Source organism: Pelmatolapia mariae, linkage group LG15, assembly GCF_036321145.2.
Source record: "Pelmatolapia mariae isolate MD_Pm_ZW linkage group LG15, Pm_UMD_F_2, whole genome shotgun sequence".
NCBI lineage: Eukaryota > Metazoa > Chordata > Actinopteri > Cichliformes > Cichlidae > Pelmatolapia > Pelmatolapia mariae.
This window is the reverse complement of record NC_086240.1, coordinates 25,688,130-25,710,356: the sequence shown is the minus strand read 5'-3', so window position 1 is coordinate 25,710,356 and position 22,227 is coordinate 25,688,130. Positions and strand designations below refer to the sequence as shown.

The 22,227-nt window shown below is 39.6% G+C and overlaps 1 protein-coding gene across 3 annotated transcripts in view; it reads right to left on the bottom strand.

Annotated features, from left to right (window-relative positions):
• col12a1b (collagen, type XII, alpha 1b) overlaps positions 1-22,227 on the bottom strand; it is a 155,379-nt gene that overhangs the window by 120,401 nt on the left and 12,751 nt on the right. For 2 of the 3 annotated variants that reach the window (XM_063494563.1, XM_063494564.1), the window contains 5 exons: positions 21,069-21,242; positions 20,554-20,844; positions 18,812-19,414; positions 14,518-14,796; positions 13,914-14,189 (listed from right to left, as the gene is read on the bottom strand). The exons of the other annotated variant lie outside the window; for it this stretch is intronic. In XM_063494563.1, the coding sequence (XP_063350633.1) occupies positions 13,914-14,189; positions 14,518-14,796; positions 18,812-19,414; positions 20,554-20,844; positions 21,069-21,242 (1,623 nt within the window). The remainder of the gene's footprint in view (positions 1-13,913; positions 14,190-14,517; positions 14,797-18,811; positions 19,415-20,553; positions 20,845-21,068; positions 21,243-22,227) is intronic. 3 annotated transcript variants of the gene reach the window in all.

Here is a 22,227-nt window from a genome sequence, read left to right as displayed (position 1 = left end):
CAGCAGATGTTTTCAGACTTGACTGTGAGCATTTTTTATACTGTACAGTCACATTGGCAGACATGTTTTAATGTTCTTTCCAGTATTTGTGACTTCTTTTATTTAAAACCATCCTCCCTTTTAAACAAAGGGACCATACTGGATGTGCTGCCAGATCTAATTATTTTTCAAAATGGAAACTATTAAAAGGCAATCGAATGGACCGATCACCACAGTCATAAAGGCCTGAGAGGACGGCATAAACATATGTGAAGAGCTGTCCAGTGCTTTTTGTTCATATTTTGGGGATATTTTGAGATTTTTCGGCATCATTAGTGAGTGCAGAGCATTGGATAGGGGAAAGAAGAAAGACATAAAACATGTCGGGAACCGCATGAACTCAAAGTGTCCAAGCACCAACAGGAAATCTCTTTAATGTAGTTCGCTGGATGTCTTTGCTTCATCAAATCATCACTATAGTCCTCCTTTTATTGGAAGATCTTCTGCTGGACGCTTTGATATCTCACTTTTTTCAGCTTTTTGCTGGCTACTCTAGAGTTAATAGATCGTGAATGTCTCTCTTGTGGGTTTTATGAACCTTTAGAACAATTTATCAAACAGAAAAGTCCTTTTTCACTCCATATTTTGCCTTGTTCCCATGTGTAACATATCTTATTATTATTTCTAGCCCTCTCTGACTGGATTAGATTTCTATTAATTATTATGTATTGGATATAAATCAATTATATTATATTTTTGGAAGCCTTTAAACATCAGATCCAGATGAAAATCAACCCTTCTGATTAACGCTGGCACATTCACAGTTCCTTTTCCTCTGTTGATCAATGACCACTGTTTATGTCGTGAAGGTGAGTTCAATATTATTTTTAGCAATAAAATTAATCAACCAATAAAGGGAAATTTTCCAGTAATTAAAGCTGTCCAAATTCTGCTTTGCTAATTGTGGAACTGTGGAACATTACAAGCATAGTTTTAATTACTGGATACCTGGAGATTTGTTGGGGATACTCATTCAGACCAAAGTCTGACTTTGGTCTGAATGGACTAACTTGAATGTTAGTCATAAATATTTTTTAATTGCCTATTTCCAGACATGTGGGGTTTAAAATAATACTGCAACCTGAACTACAGCACTTTTTTTTTTTCACAAACATTTAAATGCAACTGCAATAAATGTAAGAGTCCTTAACCGAAGTGCTGGTTCATTATAGTGAAGGGAACGCTGCCGTCCTCATTGCCAGAGGACGGCAGCATTGTTACAAATCAGGTTCTGGGGGCCAACAGTGGAGCTCGAGATGCACAGGAATAAGATTTGTCTTGTTACTGGGATTTCTTCGTAAACTTCGTTTTTGGTCCTTTCGTGCAAATTTGTCAGCAATAACACAACAGTTTCAGGATTTTTCCAGATTTTTGTTCTTGGACTCTCCTGAAGGGGTTTTGCGTCAGTCACGTTTCAAAGTTAACCTTAATTTATCTGTCAAAATGTTTTAGCCCCTCCCCCACTAAGCCCCATTTTTCTTTACTGGCTGCCCCTCACAAACAGAAGGTTTGAACAGCAAATGGGTGTGGCTCATTGCCAGAGGACTGTGACTGAGATGACCAAAATAAAACACGTTTGAGTGAATATGTCTGCAGTGAGTTTTTATAGAGATCATTTAAAGAGGTTATAAGACACCAGTTCTGTCCTAAAACTATGAAAAAGGCAGATAAATAAACATAAAATGAGGTTTATAGAGTTACGTTAACCTTTAACTCAGTTTGCATCATCACACTAAGTTGTTCTTACATCGTGGCAGATGGCTTCCCCTCCCTGAGCCTTGTTCTTCCTGTTAAAGGGGAGTTTTTCCTTCCCACTGATGCCAAGTGCTTCTGTGCTTCTGATAGTTGGGGATATCTCTGTGTTATTGTAGGGTCTTTACTTTACATTATAAAGGACCTTGAGGCAACTTTTGCTGTGATGTTGCACTATACAAATAAAACTGTCCTTCTTCCCCACTCCCCCTGCTGACCTATGCATACCTGGGCCCATGCATGCTTTCGTCTCAGCTCGACTCTCTCACACCCTCTCTGTTTTACACTAATTTGCTCATGAAAAGCGCTCTTGCACAGTGCAGTGAGGTTAATTGTTTTATAGGATTTCCAAAGAGGCAGCAGTCACTGAGGAAACGTTGGACTCCATGTGTGGGCGAGGTCAGCGATCAGAATATTTGCGTACCATGTCTGAGTTCGACTGACGAGCACCTCTTCAACCAACCCAGGGCAAGGCATAGACTGATCCCACCAGTTAAACAAACTGAACTTTGGGGATCAAATATGCTTTGGCATAAACTCAGTGCTGGTAGAAGTGACATGGACTGTAAAGCTGGTTCATGTTAAAGTTTTCAGATGTTTTAGGACCTTAACTCAACTTCCTGACAGCTTCAGTCACACACAATATACAGACGTATATACACAAACCCCAAAAATCTACTTTGTGTTGCCTCTCACTGTTGGGTTGCCTGACTCGTGTTGCCTCTTACTGACATACAATCTCCTCGTCTTCCATCATTCACAAAAATTTCCAGCAATCTGCTGTGTCTGGATAGGAAAGTGAAAGAGGGAGGGCCAATATTAAATTATAACTCTTCGTCTGTGGGGATGAAGTTTCCACAACAGGATAATTATCACCAAATATTAAATCCAGCTATATAATCAGCGCAATGAGCGTGAAATAAATCACATTCAAGCTTTTTTGCCAGTCGATACAGATCTTTGGAGAGAAGGGAGGGAAAAAAAAGGAAAACTCCCTGCTCAACAAATATTTATAGTAGGAAAAATTGTTTCTGGTCTCTATTCAAAAGAAGAAAACAATTCAGAATATACATTTTTAAATCTAATGCTCAAAACGTGCATGTGCAAACTCAAAATAATTAGAAAAAATTAGAAATAACTCAAATTAAAAGGGAGCCTGGATGTTATTGAGAGCAGGCCACTGATTTCCTGCCAAAATGATGGCGGAAATATCATTTTTATCGTCTTTTTAAATGTGCAAAACATGTGGCTAAACAGAAAGACAAGCTCTATTAGTGAATTAAGTTGCTAACAAGTTCTCAGGCATGTCAGGACAAACAATTTAACAAGATTGAACGAGCAGATTGTTCTGTGCTCACAGCAGCATGGGAAAGATGTACAAGGTACAGATTACCCAAATTAAGGCTTTTATTTTGACAGTCTGCATCTTATTTCAATCAATTTCTATTTCTGAGAAGAAAAAGGTTCTTCTGTCACTACAAAGCTTAATTTTCAAACCTCTGTGTTTTGAAGGTTCACTTTTGGAGAATCTTCAAGAATGTGAAATGTGCCGATGGAATTCAGGAAAAACTGTCAAGCATGTACTTCTTAGTTTATTTTTAACTGTCACTGGTGCTCAGCTTCAGTCACCCCATTTTCACTGCACTGCACCTCTGCCATCAGCAGGAAGCTACCAATGCTGCCATTTGTTTTATCTTCCTGGAGGAGCTCTGGCTCAAAAAATTGGAAAATAACAGCCGTCACATGGAGTGTGGAATATCTGGACACTCTCAGACATCTTTTTCCACAGTCCATCAAAGTAAATCGGAATAAAACCACAGAAATTAAAGACAGTATTGCTGATTTCTACCACTGTCTATCTATAAACTATCTACAAATCAAAGTCAAGCTGCTTTCAGCTTTTTCCAGGGAAGTTCAGAGTTTGGGGCTAGTTTGGCTAGCACCTTCGTCACTCATAGCGTGAACAGAAACAGCACCTGAATGCCATGTGACTGAGGCGGGTCTGAGATCCTCTCAGGTCTGGCCTCTTTGTGCTGTGTCTGGGACTCCCTGCAGTCACAATGGAAAGTCTCTGGGATCGCTGCCTTGTATAAACTTGGCTATTTGACATGTTCCACTGACCATCAGCCACCAAAGTGTGCAGAGTCACTGCAGTTTCATCAGGGCAGCCTAGATGGAGATAAAAACTTCACTCTGGTGGTGTTGCTGGTGCTGCTTCATATCACAAGAAAAAGTCTGTCTAGCTCACTGAATAATAGAGGAACTGCCCTGAAATTGAGTTTCCACTCCGAGTTTCTGGGTTCACATTAAAGGGCCCGTGCTGTCACATGGCGTGTACATAAAGCTGATTCAAAACACCACAAAGAGAGTAACTGACAGGGAGGTTTTGACAGACTATAAAGGAAAAGATTACAGCTGCACCGAGGATATCTGCAGATCTCTAAAAGACAAAGGGGAGTTTTGGAAATCCTAAAATGAGAATGTGATCATGCCTCATCATCACTGAATTCATTCAGTTTCAAAATCTGACACAAATGTATTTCTTATTTTGCTTTTTAAAATGTATCCCCCTTTGTATCTTCTCATTATTTACATTCCCATTCCAATTTCAATTTGCTATTTATTGATTTCCCCCTTTTTAAAATTAATTTATCTGTATGTTTATTTATTGTCACGGTAGTTTGTCTGGGAACTAGTGTGTTGTGTTTTTGATTAGTTATATGTTTGGATTTGTTGGTTTTTGTGGTTTTGATTCTCATTATTGTTTTTGCTTATGTTATATTCTTAGTTCTAGTCCTTAGGTTTGTGTTACCTTGCCTTCCCATGCTCCACATCTCATGTTTAGTTACTTTTGTCTCTGTGCTCCATGTTCGCTGTCTTCCCTGTCAGCTGTGTCTCCTTGTCAAGTCTGCGTCTCTGTGCCTGTCTTGTATTTCCTGTTATACTTTGACAGTCTCCTGTGTTTTCAGTTTTGTGTCCTCTCTGTCTTGTTATGTCAGATTAGTCCCAGCTGTGGTTCCCTCCTGTTTCTCATCCCCTTATTACCCCCTGGTGTATTTAAGCCCTGTGTTTTCCTATGGCTGTTGCTGTTTACCCTGTGTGCTGTGCATGTTTTGCTGAGCTCCTTGGTACCCAGGTTACTTCTGAGATTTTTCTTAGCTTCTAGTTTTTAGGTTTTCTTTTCCTTTCCTGTTTGTATAATATGGGTTTGTTGGCACAGCATTAAAGCTGCCTTCCTGAGTTCACGCCTTAGTTTCTCGTGAGTGCTGCATTTGGGTCCTTCATCCTGTCTGCCACACTGTCACACGTGACATTTATGTCTTTATTTTTGGCTGTGTCAGTCTCCTGTACAACAAGTCTAATAGAATCTGATAAAACAGGAAAATAAGTCAGAACCCAAATCATCATTAACATTCAATTACAGTTAAAATACTTAAATGCTTAAAAATGAATGCATCTGTTTTTGTAGGTTCTTCTAATATAGATTATCTAGCACTATTTTATTTAATATTTATTTTATTTGTATATTTTTAGTTTAATATTATCAGATCTCTTTTCTATCTGTTGCCAGACACTTTCATTTTACTTACAGGCAGTTTAAAATTTTGTATTTATTTCTCTGCCTTTGTCTTTTTGATTTCTATAAAGTTGATACTTGCTGCATATTTTTTTTCTAATTACTATCAGCTGGTCATTCATCTGTGAAGGACTTTGAACTGCACTAATCTGCATGAAATGTGCTATCCAAATAAAGTTTGACTGATCAACTGATTAATTTTAACGTCTGGAAACTTTGTTCACAGCCAGTGTGACCACAGCAAACCACAGCAGGTTTTTTCCCCCTTTTTAAACTTTATCACCTCAATTTCTTTGGCTAAAGATGTTTGTTCACTCTTTTATAGCAATTGTCAGCCAAACTCACTGAACAAAGAACACGCTGGTAGACTAGACCAGAACTTAATCTCACCTGAGGCGCAAAAGCTGCAAAGAAACAAGTCCCCTGCTGAAAGCTGAGGTCATTTTCACAGGTTACGACACATTTAGTGTCCCAAGCTGATGCAACTGCCAAAGAAAAGAACTTATTATGAGAATTAAACCTCTATATATGTATTTTTAGATCTTATGAGGCTGAAATTTAGAGGTTTATGGAAGTCCAAGTTGTGAAAATATAAAAGATCATCCTTAAAAGTCATTAACATAAAAGCAGAAAACAAAAACTGTCTGGAAAATCTCTTTAAATACACCTCATCATCCCCATTCTTGCAGCTTTTACTGACATTTATTTTTACTAGTTTGGAGCTTTTTTTTCAGTGCTCTGTGGAAACCATTCAAATTGAATTATATAACTCTGGATATGCACAGTCATCAATCTGACAAAAAAGCAACATGTTCGCTTCATATTAAAACCATTTTCCATCCCACAGCAGCATCACGCTCCCCCAGTTCCACAATCAGGAAGTCCTGGTTAATGTCAGCGCGCTGGAGTTCTTCCAAATGCAGGAGTGAAGCAGAAAGCAGCTGCAGCTCCTTTTAAATATCAGCTGTGGACAGGCTTACGTCACACAGCTGAGCGAGATGGGCCATACTTACGCAAACGTCTTTAGACTTTATCCCGAGATCTGCTGTGTGAGTGTTTGAACAAGTTCGAAACAATGAAAACAAAGCCTCTGTGCAGCATTCATACAGTAGGCAGTAGTTCGGTTTGATGGATCGCAGAAAACATTGTGCTGAATCTGGCTTGGAGACGAGTTTTCCATTTTAGCATCCATAAACGGAAATCACCAGTGCAGAAAACAAGGTCCTGATGAAACCTAACATGGCCTCTAACTGTACAGTTATAGTTTTAACGTGGTTTTAATGTGGGTAAAGGCTCACTGCTGATCTGAGAACATTAAGCCTACACGTGCAAAGGACGCAAAGGTAATGATCGCCCTCCTGCCAGCTGCTGATGTGGGCTACAACCAGGAGAGTCTGGAGCCTTACCGCTACAGTTACTGACAGTTTTCTGAACAAGCTAAAGTTCACTCTGTGTCTTTAAGCTTTCACACACGAAAAACACAACCTCAGCTTCAGGCCCAATAACATGAGAGAAGTCAGCTGTGAGCTTTGAGCACCATAAACAGCTAAAGGAGTGCTGAGCACTGGCAGCAGATATGAGCAAATATCACTTGTAGCAGTCAGAAAAAGTTGTTTTTATTAGCTCACTAGGTAACAATGTTTATGCCCTGGTTGTGGTGAAATCGACCGCTGAAGCACCAGTCACCCAAGCCTAGAGATATGTTGGTGACCACCTGGTAAACACCCCCTGCAGGGGACATATATATGTTTGCAGGTAAGTCAACATCTCCCACCTGAATTACAGATGACTGGAAGAATCTGCAACTGAACAACGCAATCACAGGGAGGATATTCCAATAACCACTCGCTAAACCAGGAAGGGAATATAACCTCCAGCTGCAGGTGGCACAGGGGGTAACTAGGCCTGTGTGACTGAGGCCTAAAATAAGGAAACGTGGTAACAAAGAGGCAGAGATGCTGGCCACACAGTGAACTTACACTAATGTCTAAACAGTTAGTGCGCACAGCACTACATCCTCAAAGAGACACAGTCTTCCTTTTTATGCACAATTAGCACCTGACCTGTTTTAGTGATGGCAAACGGGCTAAAAATGGTTGAGTGATGCACACATTTTGATGATTTTTTTCTAATTTATAGCTCAAGTGGATAAGTGCATGGCTTTTAAATGGAGTCTATGGTTGTATTGGAAGATATCTGGGGTTTAAAGTACTGAAATGAGAACAAATAAATAGAGGATTTGTGCTGATATACTTTCTATACAGAGAAAATAACCAAAGTCATGCATCACTTAGAAAGAAGAAATGTTTTTACCTCATAGTCCAGCAGACCAAGACCTTGGCTGTGTTCCTAACTGAGTGAAATAATACGAGCTTTATCAGGATGATTTAAAGTTCAGCTTATCTTGTTAAATAGCTGTGAGTTCAAAATAAATGTAATCATTATTTCTGAATCAAGCAGCGCTGTATCACATTATTAAAAATCTCAGTTGGACTCTGTGAGCGCTGAACTCTCCTTTACAATTTACATCTTAACTTGACCTCATGACTTTTTCCATCATGGTCTAGGAAATATGTTTAGGAAAAGACATCATAGGGAATTTTTGGACTCTACACCACACTGTGCCAGTAAGCACCCAACAACCTGAAGCATCGGAAAAAAGGCATGGCACAGCAACTGGGGAGGCATCTGGAGCCTTTGGACAACACTATTAAATTCCAGGCAAGCCCTCACAAGGTGCAGAGAAAGAAAGAGAGAGAGCAACAGTGCGAGAATAACACGCAAGGTTGAGAAGGAGAGAGACAGACGAGTGGAGCTAGACAGAATGGGAGAGAAATCGTGAAGACAGACAGAGAGACAGGCATGAGTCAGTCTTCCCTGCTCCTCCTAACCTTCCAGCCTTGCTCTCAGCTGGCTTACATTCCTGTCCGGTCTTGCTGCTCCTCATCTCCACCTCTCACTCTGGCTGTCTGCTGCTCTGTCCACTGCTGTGTTACTGTAAGTGCTTTGGAGAGCAGCTACTCCACTCCAAGAGTCCAAACATGGCTTAAAGTGGACATGTTCAGCTTTTCCTAATGTTCAGTCTTATGTTCTGCTCCACAGGTAGGTGTTCACGTTAAAAATGCCCAAGGTTTAGAAATATAATGTCAGTGTATGAACAAGTAATACCCATGAGCCAAAAATCAGGTTTAAAACGACTCAAATTACTCTGATTTTTTCTACTCTTGACTCTGTATGATGTCATAAAGAAGCACAGAAGCTCCTCCCATATGCTTTAAAAAAATCTGTTTGCCAGGGACAGCCAATCAGAGGCTTAGAAAATTTAAGAAGAAGTTTTATGCTAACATTTTTTTCTGACTCAATAAAAAAGATTGGATTTGAATTTCAGTGCACGGTGCCTGCAACTTTTAAAGTATTTTATCTGTTAGGTGTCAGGTGCTTGCTGATGTGTGTAAATTTGCTATATTAATAAACTAACTTGGCTAAATGGCTCACACAGAGTATGAATTGAGGGAATTTTTGCCTCTAGGAAAAATGTTTCAAGAGGTAATTGTAATTGTAAGTGAGGTCATAGCAGTTAAACATTGTGTGTTTAAACCTTTGGTTCACCAGGATGTAGCTCACTTCTATGGTGTTAAGCCTCTACAGGAGTATGCCTGATGTAAAACTCGTCTGTAAATTCTGACCATGCTTGCAGGTCTCTGAGAGGGCCATCTGCATGCAACCCCAATGTATATGTGCCGACAAACATGCACAAACATGCAAAAACTGAGAATGTGTAAGCAGACCTGCGTGCAGGCAGGTTTCATGACTAATGTTAAAGCACAAAAATATTCCATAAAGTGGAGGAAAAAAAAAGTGTCAGGAGCGTCAGGAGCGTCAGGAGAAGCTAGTGGAATAATTTCAGCTGGTGATTCTGTTTTCACAACACAGAGTGATGCAGTTTATAAAAATAAATAAATAAATACGTGTCGCCCAGCACAGCCTATGTCTATTCACATTTTTGCAGAACCTTTTTATATGATGATGACGGTGATAATAAAATGCTATTTAATCGCTCCACAGTCTTATAGGCTTTTGCAATACAGCCTAAGACCAGATTTTTAAAAAATATTTTCAAATTTCCTCTGTTCACATCTTTAAATAGACTTGTCTGCCACTGTAGCTTGTGAAATTTATACTTTGCATTTGGTTTGAACACCTCATATGCCCTTAAAACCAGATTCACTAGGGCCCACGTCCTCATTTTAGGTTTGAGAGTGTTTTAGTAGGTAAAGGTGAATGCTTGGACATGAACTGAGCTGTGGTTTGGGGAAGGCCTCGAAGGGAACGGCGACGGGTCACGGGCCTGGCAGTTCCGCAGGGGAGGGAGGGTGGGGCACATAAACGAGAATGAACAGCTTGCAGAACTGAGGGAACCTATATAGATGAGAACCGGAAGGAGCATGTTTTGAGGCGTGGTCCCGCTCCTTAAATTCCGATACATAATCTCCAATTAAGTCAGGCATATCCATGTGCTTCAAACAAGCAGGCTGTTCTGATACTATGGTTTCACGTAAGATTCAAAGCTGAATATTATAGTTCAAACATGGAAAGCAGGACCCTCCCATAGGTCAGAGCACACATGAACAATATGAAGCACGTTATTTAGCACATCTGGGTTGCAAAGAGGCTTGCAGCAGCGGCAGCTTAAGCAGCTTAAATAGTGCACCCTGATATATCAGGTTTATCGAACTGAAGCGTCTCATAAGTCATCAGCCAAAACAACTGAAATGAGCTTTAAATGAGATCAGCTCTACTTAATGACACACCAGAACTAATGCTATGCTCAAATTCACCCAACATTAGTGGTATTCATAACACAGCAGAGCAACCACCTGATCTAGTCTAAAAAAAAACATGTGATTAGCTAAACTCTCCCTTCACTGGCTAGATTCCCTAAAGACTAAAATCTGACTCCAGAGGAGGTACAGAGGTTTACCTCCCGCTTTCGCCTCAATGTAATGCAATGCTGAAAGCTTATTATGACTTTTTTGTCAAATAATGCAAAAAACATTACCTACATTAAGATTTAAGGTTGTTTTGACTTACCATATTCTTAACAATTAACCTAGGTGATATCAGAAATTATGGGTAAAGTCACGAAAATAATACCCAAGAGGTAAAAGAAGCAATTTTTTAACACTAACAATAACCCTCTATGAAAATTGGAAGGCTTCCTCCTCTCCCCTCTCTCATGCTCTGAGTGTTTATTATTTCTCTCCAGTAACAATAATTCTGACCTCCAAGCCTCGCCGGGTATTGAAAATCAGATCATTTACAATATTTTGGAGCAAAAGAGCCTCATGTTAAACACAGACTTCCATTAAATGTTTGTTTTAAGAGTCCTTGTTATGATCTGGTTCTCTTCCAGCGTTTAGTCACAGCAATTACGGAAAACCTCAAACATTAACAGTGGCTGTTGGGCGGTAATAAAAAAAGCATTATCGGTTAATCTCGGGGGATCGGCAGATCGCGGCTGTGTGCAAAAGCTGACACAGAAATCGTGTGTACATTTAAACAGCCATGCAGTTTATTTTAAAGACTCTGCATTAGCTATACAGACCAGAATGAAGATAAGCTGGAATACAAGTGTGCATTAATAAATGCTAATTAAGAAAATTAGATATTTTGTCAGGTGAGTCTGATGTTTTACCACTGAAAGTCACTTTTCATACAGAGATTAAGTTTTGCTTTTTAGCCAAAGGAACTTAAAATAATCAATGCTTCAGATATGTACGATCCAAGTTTGTGTAAAATGATAAGTCAGAGAATTAGCATCAAGTCTACTGAGCTTTTTAGCCTGTTTTAGTTGATTTTTCTTTTTTTTTACCTTGATGGCTGATTGCATAAGTCTAACCACCAGCAGAAGCAATACAATGCAGATGATACACCACAGACTGCTCTTTGTGTCTGACATCTGATAGTTTATGCTGCCATTATATACCCCAACGATTCAGGCTCATCAATGTGTTTACCCTATCGCATGGTATCCATCACTCACACTGGCAATCGCTTTAATTACACAGAACATGCTCAATTTTTCATCTCTAATAGCTACTCTACCTCCATGCACCATGATGTCCCCCATTGGTTGGTGAAATCTCTCTGAGGATTTTTGCTGCCACTGTGTTGGTGTTTTTAAACTATGTGTAATAAACGAGGTGTAAATCTGGGGGTAGAGACCTGTCAATCACGAAACAGACCAACCCTAAAGCACACACAGCTTTATAGTCCTTTTTGACTCTAATGGAGACCATAATTTACTAAACGAACATCGTGTTTTATTAAATGAGACTTGAAACTAGTAATTGAGACTATATACTCACAAGGAAAGTATTTACTGAGGTCATAAATCAACAGAGAACATTTTCCCATAGACTTCTTTACAGTCTGACTTCTCGTTGCTACCTGTGTGGTTTAATTAAAAAATAAAGTGTCTACACTCTGTGTTTGAGGGGGCTTTTTTGTCTGAAAAACAAAGAAAAACAGCTTTTCTCATGGAAACAGATGAAAGAGACAAACAAACAGACGAAAAGGTGCATGTGTTGTGGCCCATTAATCATGCATCATGTGACTGGAGGAGAAAAAAACTGGATGGGAAACACTCTCTGAGCTGGAGGACTACTTGACTAAGACACCGAACTCCAGTTGCTCCACTGGAGCAGCGCAGAAGAAAATTGTTTTTACTGGGCAGCTACCAGCATGTCAATTAGTCAAAGAGACTCTAGAAGTGAAGTATGTTTCAAAATTTCCCCTTTGAAAAATAACTGTTAAAATAAACCGTGAGTCATGGGCAGAGCTTCCTGCGTGTGCATTTTTCTTACTGTAGATGTATTTTTAAGCAAAAACTTTCCCCCTGATATCAGTCAGGAAAACTGGGACAAAGAGTTAACTGACTCCCATGTAACTGTGTGCTATGGGAGGTGGGACAAACTGCTAACAAAAAAGGAAGAATGTATGCAAAACCTCAAGGCTCTGCATCGATTTATAGTTTTGAGGTAAAGTCATGTTCTAATGGGAACAATATTATAAGCCAAATGAGGGGGAGAATAAATCCATCTGAGTGCCAGCTGGGCGTTTCATGTCAAAGAGGTGCAAGCTGGGATTAATCCTGTCCCATTTTATAAACTGTCCAATTCCAAAAAAACTAACAAAAAATAGAGTCGACTCAGACGACACGCAGCTGCACTATGTGAAGGAGCTGAAAGGAGCAGGAGGTAAAAGGTAAACGCTAAGAAAAGCTGTTTCCATGGCACTAAGGAGTATGATTTGTTTATTTCCAGACTCTGTCTTCAGTTTTGGATAAAAGATTATAATCTTAAGAATCTTTGGAAGACTTGTCATTCCTCTCTAAAAGCAGTAAATCTGCCTGTGCTTGAATCTACAAAACTTCAGAAAAACATCTTCAGTTTGCTTCCTGTCTTTGTTGTTTATCGCCTCTGAGTACACCATGGTCCATTTCTATCTCTGAGCTTATGTCTGTTTTTCATTCCTTTCCCTGTAAGGCTGGACAGATCTGACGAGGAGTTCAACAGGAGGCAGGCTGCGCTAACTTCGCAGGGCTTGCAGGGGTCAAAAAATGTGCGCACTCCCCACACTCCCGGGCACCACGATGACTTTAAAAAGACACTTAATTCTATCAGAATAAAGTCTGATTTATTCCCATTCTTTAAGCCAGAACGACAGCTTGGACCCAGTAAGTTTTAATCATCCCCAAATCCTTTGTGATTTAAAGGTGCAATTAGATTTTCATAGTTTTTAAAGTCCCCTAGCACCAAGTAAATGATCACACGATGTCTGCAGGCACCTGCCAGGGATCAGAACCGGTGACTCAACGAGCCACTGAGCCAACTACTTGGACTTCTGGGCTCAGTTTGTCCCGAAAACAACAAAAATGTCCTTCAACTGAAGCTTCACTCATGTAGCTCTTATTTATAAGAACATCTGTTGCCCATTAATAGTTAACCCTGTGAAGCCTTTTTTTTTTGTTTGTTTGTTTTTTCAGTTTTCACACTGTTACATGGAGATCTATGGCACAGCATCAGGCTCAGCTAACTGAACCGTTTCCTGTTCAGCTTTAGCCTTGGCACTACAGTTCCCAAGATACTTTGGCCCAGGCAGACAGGAAGTGTAATGCTACCACAGAGTTTTTAGTATTTGCTGGTTCCTCTTGTGTTCATATTTGTTTTCATTTGGTTTTTAATCAGGAAGCACATACAATGACGTTCATCCCATAGTGAAAAAGATGCCATATACCAGATTTAGCTGCTAGCTAATTTACCTCTGCAGTCTGCGGGTACATACACCCAATATTAAATGGGGCTAATGATCTTTTTTCTTTGGTGCCCAACTTTTAAACCCGCTACAATCTACTCTTCCTTTGATGCAGCAGAGTCTAAAAGTGTACAACTGATATTAAAAAGGTTATTGTCCATTAACTTTTTATTAACTATAGTTTATGCTTTTTTATGTTTTTGTTGCATATGTCGATAACCACACTTGCCTTCTTTGGTAGTGCCCACAGTCTGTAGTGGCACTCCAGGGCCGGATGGGTATTCGGGAGTGACGGTGACGCGGTAGGTGGTTTGAGGCCGAAGCTTGTGGAGCACAGTGGTTATCTCCCTGCCAGTGGTGGTCGTCTCCATCCTCCGGCTCTCATCGTCGACCGGTTCATAGTTGAGTCGGTAGCGAATGACTGGTCCGGGAGCTGCTAGCCATGACACTCTGAAGCTGTCTGTTGTCTCTTCAGATACTCTGAGGTTGCTAACTGGGCCTTGTTCTGTGACACAAGTGAATCAGACACCCTCAGTTTTAACTGCGAATCTTTACTCATTCATGCTGCCACTGTCCAAAACCTGAGCCTATTGTTCTGCGGTAACCTGCAGCAACCAACGTTGTGAATCAATCAATACACCTTCCAGTTCAATATTACACTTAATCACTTAATTTGTTCTATCACAAGTTTGGTCTTGGTATTAAAAACAGGTTTTCAAAAGTTACATTTAACTTGTTTATATCTGTACTACACCTTTATGTTGATTAACAAAATATCTTAGCAGTGTGGAAAAAGAAAAGCATGAATAAATTCTTTATGCCAGTATAAATACCTTCTAACGTGGTCTGATAGCCAGTCACAGGCAAGCTTTCCCCTTTCTCGTAGTGAGCGTAGATGTTGACTTCGTAGCGAGTGTAAGGGTTGAGGTAGGGCAGGAAGGCAGTGAGGGAGTCCCCGGGCACAGACATGGACACAAAATGCCCGTCGGGGTCATCTGCCGGCCTGAACTGAACCAGGTAGGACTCAACATTGGTGGCGTCCGTCTTCCATGAGGTCCTAAAGCTTCTGGAGCCGATCTCTGAGAAGGACAGGTCCTTTGGCGAGATCAGTTCTGGAGGAGGAAGAAGATTTTTTTTTTAACTTAACAGGGTTCAGCAGCTAGTTCCTTTTGGCATAAAGAGTGTCTTCATTACGAATTAAGGAGAAGAAGAAGATGGTTAAGTAATTAAGATAAAACAATACAGCACATTGCTCTGAGAAAAAAGATGATTATTCTCTGAAAGAAAATTATTGTACATGTAAACTCAGATGTGAATGGTTAAATCATCAATAAACTGTAATCACGCGTTACTAGCCTTAACCTCAACCTTAACATTTGAGGTTAAGGCCGGTAACATCACCCCAATTCTGAGGCTGTCCTCGCACTGGGAGGTGGATTTTCTTTTCATGTCGGTCCCATTAATGTTTCATTGTATTAAATAGACTAGTGACTGAGACTGTGAACTAGACTTCTATATAATCTGACTTCTTTCTTTAACCAGAGGAGCTGCTCCATGCTGGTAATTGAGATGAATGCAAGTTTAAGGTTTTCAGACCTGGAAGGTAAGCCAATATTTTATATAAAGTCTTTCCAAAATAACCATATTAAGTAATGCCAGCATTGCATTAGATTACATTTTGGTAAGTTTGCAGGATTGCTGAGCAGTTCTGAAATGATGATCATGTTACAGAACAACAATTCATTTTATTAGAAAGAGTAAAATGTTACATCAAAGTCAGGGTAAAGGTGTTACTTAGGTTATTAGAATGAAAATGTAAAGTATTCAAATCATCATACAAAACTGTTTGTATACTATCCATCTCTGTGGAAATTCTTCATAGCATTTTTAAATCTTGATAACTTTTTTTTTTTATCATGATTTGTGCTTTATCAGAAGTTAAAATGCAATTTGGTGTTTAATTCCAAAAACTAAACTGACTGACTAAATGTGGAACAACTGAGATATTTACAGGTGGTTTGACATCTGTTTTCAAAATGGATCGGTCATCAGAAGAAATACATTCCTGGTCTGGCTCTGACATTAAACTGGGCTGTATGTAGCCCAAAATATGTGTCTGACATCTTTGATATAGTGGGAAAAACAGCATCTTTCTCCAAATCTGGCTATTAGTTAAAGGTGATTCATAGTCACATGCTGCATCTGTTAAATCAGCCCCAGATGTGATTACCTATGAGTGTCCCCTGTCGTGAAAAGGGTCCCTTAGGAGTCCTGTTGTTGCAGATTTCAAAGTCCACACTCGGTGAGCTGCCCGAGATTTTGTTTTCCCACTAGGTCATTTGAGATTAGACCCACCACAAGCAACCCTGACTAATTTATTCATTGAAGTTTGCAACTTATCTCCCTGGTATTGATTTTTCAGACACAATGAACACATTACTTCAAGCAGCTGGCCAACAGGCTCAGACTTGCATCATCAATCAGCTCAGTCTTTCTAGTGGAAAAACTAAAGCAGTTCTACAATTCGTATTCTCTGGAAGCTCTCTTTTTTTCTTCCTGTCTAAGGCTGTTATCCATATGCATAAACCATCATCTGAAATAGACAAAAGTAGAAGAAAAAGGGCCGACCTACAAGGCAGATAATATCTGACAGTGCCATCATTCAGGATCGGGAGGGCCGAGGCCCGCTACCAGAGCTCTTTAAGTTGGGCTCCTGCACATTCTCTTTGTTGACATAAAGTCATTATTATATAAGGATTATATAATTGGCAATCAAAGCTGGTGTGAGTCACATTTAACACTGCCAGACGTGGAAGCTCGTTTTGGCAAACACTGAGCGATTATTATTGCCCTTTTCTAAGAGGATGAAACAGCATTTGTGATTTAACATGTTTGGTGTTTAAACCCGACTACCAGACGTTTTGGGGTGGGTGATGACTTCAGTGCAAAGAACTGCACTTCAAAGTTTTGTTTATGTGACAGACAACACACCTGACAGCCTGCATAGACTTTGTGTGGTAACACACTGAGTCATCTGCTGCTCTGGCTCAGTTTAAACAAATGCAAATACATCTCTGCAAAGGACTATTTGACCCTATTTGCACATGCAGAAACTCTCCCTGTCCTTGAAAAATCAAAAGGTGGACATGTGTTTTACACATTGAGGCAAAAAAAAAGGTTTTAGCTAATAAAGACATGCTCAGAAAAGGGACATGACAGTAATCATGTCCATGTGGATGGCTGATGGTACAGTTGTGTACTCTCATCGACCTCACAGGGGGGTAAAGTTGCAACCAACTGCTGCTGTGGTTAATTGTTAAAATGTTGATTTCTTGACTGCACGTGTAACAATAAGTTAACTGGTAGATTTAGAACTTGAACTGAAATTTTTAAGAAAAGATTTCTAATTATTGTACTAAACCCATGGATTGATAAAAAGCATTGGCATTGTTTTTAGCACTGTATGCAAATAAATGAAAGCAGCTTCAGCTGTTTGGTGGTTAGGAGGAGGAAGCTGTTGTTTGGTGTGGAAAATCTTGAAAAACTAACAACATGTGTTTAACTTGTTTAAAACAAATAAAGAAAGAAAGCAAGATAAATCTCCAAAATTAACCCCAAAATAGAGACCAACAGGATGCTGGACTTGTTTATAGTTTTTGAGGTTGTACTTCTTTTTCATTATTGTGTGAACACTGAAAACTATACTTGCTGAACAAATGGAAATGCTTGAAAGCAAATTGTATAATATATATATATATATATATATATATATATATAACTAATAAACTGTGGGCTGTTTCGTACTCCATGGTTGGTTCTGTTGAGCTACTTCGTGCCAACAATTAAGCAAAGTTTATTCATAAAGTCCTCTGAATGTAATTTAGCAAATGTAAAACGGAGTAAACGGATAAAGATCTGTTTCTATCCATCAACATAAAAAATATCATTGTCTGCAAAGGAAATCAGAATTCAGAATTCATCTAAAACAGTATAAAACATGTGTGAACAAAGTTTTTGGGGTTTTTAAAAAATATATTTTTGTATATTTTGCACTGAGCGTTTTAGCTTTTGCACTGTACTCAAATGTGACAGGGGCTGATCTGATCTGAATGAAGGTGTTCAGCTCATGAATCCTGAAAACTGAATCCTCCAGTGTAACTGAGAAGCCTCAGAATTAATAGCCAAAGAGGTAAAAATGCGCTGAAATCAGTCATAAAGCAGTACATTTGTTGCAGACTGGTGATTTCAAGACCGAGATCAACAGTGAATGGTTCAAATCTTCAAACTTAGTTTTCACAGAATTATAATGTTGATGCTGGAGTATTGGTATACAGTTCATAGGGTATACTACAGCTTGGCATTAAAAGAAATCCTATAATTATGATGCTGAATAGCCTTAATATGCTCTTGATTTCTGGCTGTAATTGAAAAAAGAAAACTTATGCAAACAAAAGTAAGTTCCCTGACTTCACGATGTACGTCTTGGACATTGCCTAGATGTCCTTTTCAGACTTTCTATTGAAAAAAATTTGTGTCCAGTCACTGTTTTATACTATCAATTATTATAGACTATAAATAATGAAATAAAGCAAATATCCTCAATCGAAAGAAGAGTATGAATGTCAAACCTCCAATTTCTGACTGTTTCCCAATTAACTTTCTGAATTTATTCTAATTTGCAAGTTTATAATGTAGATAAAAGAGGACAAAAGTTCACATTACTTTAAAAGTAATCAGTTGCCAAATTAATTAAATTACAAAGACTTCTGTGGTGTTTTGTTCATGTTTGTTGTTTCAACCATGTTCATGTTTGATAGGGATTCAGTGTGTAAAACTGATTAACATCCAGCATTACAGTTAAAGCTAGGATGTACACAACTACATAAAGCAACCTGAATTAGATTAAAATGAGCATTGTTTTCTTTTTTTACATAAATAACACAGTCCAAATAAAGACTGAATTAAAAAAATCAAAAAGCAGAAACATAATATATGTATCCATCAAAAGAAAAAATTAAATCTTATGGAACTCTATAACCCTAAACACAAAACACAAGCACATTGGTCAAACAAAGCCCAGCATAGCACAATGTCATCTGCATAGAGGATTATAACCACATTACTTACGTCTCTGGAGGATGTTGCGGAGTTCCTGTTCAATCCGGAGGCAGATGGACTGAATGAGTTCTTTGGAAATCCTCTGGAAGGCATCAAAGTCTTCTACAGTGTACACATGGGTCTCTGCAGGTGGATTAGCAATGGCCTCAAGCTCACTTCGCACAGCATCCTTAACACCCACAGCAAAGATTTCCACATCAGCATTTCTCAGCCTGGTGGCCGGCTCTTGGAAGGCATCGGATGATTTTCCATCAGTGATGAGGATGGTGACACGAGGAACATTGGCACGCGCTCCTCTGGCAGCCTGGAATATCTTCTCCTTGACATAAGTCATGGCCCTGCCGGTGTTGGTAGAGCCGCCACGGTATGGGAAATTTCGCACAGCCTTGACCACGGCATTTAGATCGTGGTGAGTGTTCAGGTAGAACTCAGGGTGAGGATCCCTGCTGTACTGGACCAAGCTGATCTGAACTTTGTCAGGCCCAATGTCAAAAGTATTGACCAACACCTCTAGGAAGGCTTTTACTTTGGCAAAATTTGCCAGACCAATGCTATAGGATCCATCAACCAGAAGGACAACATCAGCCTGCACATCCACACCAAGGGAACACTCTGGATAGAAAGAAAAAAAAGTACAGAGTTGACTGTTAAATTCTTTACTGTTCAGTGACAATGATATCTAAAGGTGTTTATTCTTGTAGAAAGATGATAATGAGCTAAAGAATGGTGGTGTTGAAAAAGCACGTGCTAGTCCTCTAAAGATAATACACCATTTGAACAACATGTTACAAGGGCGCTCATAGACACGTGAAAACTATAATTGATTAGAATTTGGCTGGTTTTTCTAGTCAAATTGGCAGCAGTGCACAGTTTCCAGTGTGGCTGCAAGTCCATGGTGTATTGTTTAATCAGCGTGTCAACCTCCAAATGCGATGTACGCTCATTCTCCTCAGTCGTGTCAAAACAGTGATCCTTCAGTCCAGGTGGTATATACCACAGCTCAGATCACTTTGTCTTAATGTTCTACCTCAGAAGAATCAGGACATTGCAGTACAACTCTATGCTAATGCACTCACCCTGGGGACAAATTTACTGTGCATAACTCATGAAAGACCATGCTCTTGGTCTTGCTCCTTACCCAACTTGCTGCTAGCATGACTGAAAACTCCAAATTTTTGAAGAACTGAACATCCAGGGAGCCATTTGAGTGATTGGACATGCCAGAACAGATGACCATTAAAGTGAGATCAGCCACGCTGAGGCCCCCTGAGGTCTAATCAGGCATAATACTAGCTCTAACTCTATCCCTCTGCTATCAGAATTTGTTTTTTTTTTAATTGCTTTCCAAAGTCTTGGCAATCATTGGAGAAAATAAGGAAGTATTCTAACTAACAAGCATTGAAATCTATGAACATTTATTCCAAGAATCACTTTTTTTTGTTTTTAAGATATAAAATTAGTCTTCAGGACTAGAGCTAGAGGCGATGACTTAGACATCACTGGTTTAAATTTGGTAAGCTTTTTTATGGACCTGTTCCCAGAACTTTTTGATTGTCACCTGCAATTTGTTTAGTCTGACATGTTTCCAGGTTTCTTTGCATTATTTACAGCAGAGCGTTGAGTCAGTACAGTTTGCCAGAGCCTGCCAATTAAACCACTGATACACTTACAGACATTTTATTCATTAATCTATGCCGGTAGTCAAAGAGAAGTCTCTCTATAAACTTTTACTTTCATTGTTTGGTACTCACCCAGTGAGACTCTAACTGGCAGAGTCTTCTGCATGGCCGTGACGGGCTCGCTGGGTGTCAATCCCTTCAAGGCAAACAGAACGATTTGGTACTCTGTATCTGCCGAGAGACCTCGGACCACCACTGAGGTCTGGCCTGCGCCCACATACAGTTCCTGACGCATGCTGCCAGCCATCATGGGGATCAGCTGAATCTTGTATCCGGAAACATCTCCGATAGAGGGGTCCCACGTCAACCGCATGGACTTTGAGATTACCTCCAGGACCTGGAGATTGGAGGCTGGCTCAACAACTGCAAAAGTCAGAGATGGAATCACAATTATAATGTCATATATTTGGAAAAATTTAATAAAAAATAAGAGACAAAAAATAAGAGTGTATACTGCAATCTACATCAAACTACAGTTTCAACCATATTAAAGGGTAAAAACAAAGGTACAAATGGCAACTTCAGGAGAATGTTTTTGTCAACAACTCAGACTAGGCATGAAAGTAGTAGTTTTAAAGATGTCTCACATTCGTCTCCACTGATGACTACATTGAGCTGATCTTCTACACCAGCGCACATCCGAGTAATGAGCTGTTTTTGCACGTTCTTTATCATGTCGAAGGTGGCCACACTGTAGATGTGACTGCTGTAAGGGGTAGAGGCCATTAGCCTCATCTCCTCTTCATCTGCCTGTTGGATACCTACGGAGGAAAAAGACAAACCACAAACTCAAAGCTGTGGTAAAAGCAGAGTGGATGGTTCTTCATGAACATGTGGAAATTGTTGTGGTTTTCAATGCCGGCCAAATTTAGAGATGATTCCTCATTTTGAGCTAAGCTGAGGCGACACCAGTGAATTCTTAGCCATCCTTGTAAACTCACTGGCATTGGTTGACGAGGTAACGGGTGCATTTGCTCCAGGTCTGTAAATACTGGATGAAATGAGCAATCTGTAACAAAGTTAAGCGAGCATTTATTTTCCACGTTTGCATATTAAATGCTCTCTAGCTTTTCTGTTCCACATTGGTTGGAAAGTCTGACAACATGGGCAGTAAATATGAAAAGGGTTTATGATGCTATATTCCTCTGTAAAACTTTGACACTGTTGGAAGAGTTGTACCCATTCATAGATTTAAGTTTGACTAAGAAAGCTGGTATCCTGTGAACTTTCTTACTGAGAGAGGTACTTACTAATAAATATTTTTATTGCTTTTAGACAGGGTCAACTATGATATGGGTTAAAGGTCTTTCATAAGTGCCTATTTGGTGGGGCTGGGGTTAAAACCCAACAACTTTTTGATAAGAGGCACTGAGCAATCACCATTACTTCCTGCACCTTTCAGTGTTTCTATAAAACACGTGACTGTAGACCCACAAAAGTTAAGAACTCATATTTGCCAAAAGAAGCCATGTCACTGTAAGCTTTGCCTTAAGACAACTCCACCAAACTCCACCTTTAAGAATCCTTTTAAAGCTGGGATAACCTCCAAAAACATGATGGCTAGCCCGATAAGTTGTCTCTAGGGAACGTAGCAGGAAGTTTACAGTGGTCCTCTGACAAAAACTAAAAACCATTAGTGTCTCGCTAAGCAGTTTTCTATCATTGATCTGTTTCCACTGACTGCAAAAGATGAGCTATTCTGAACCACCAGGCCTCTTTAACTCCATAGCAACATCCCAGTGGTGT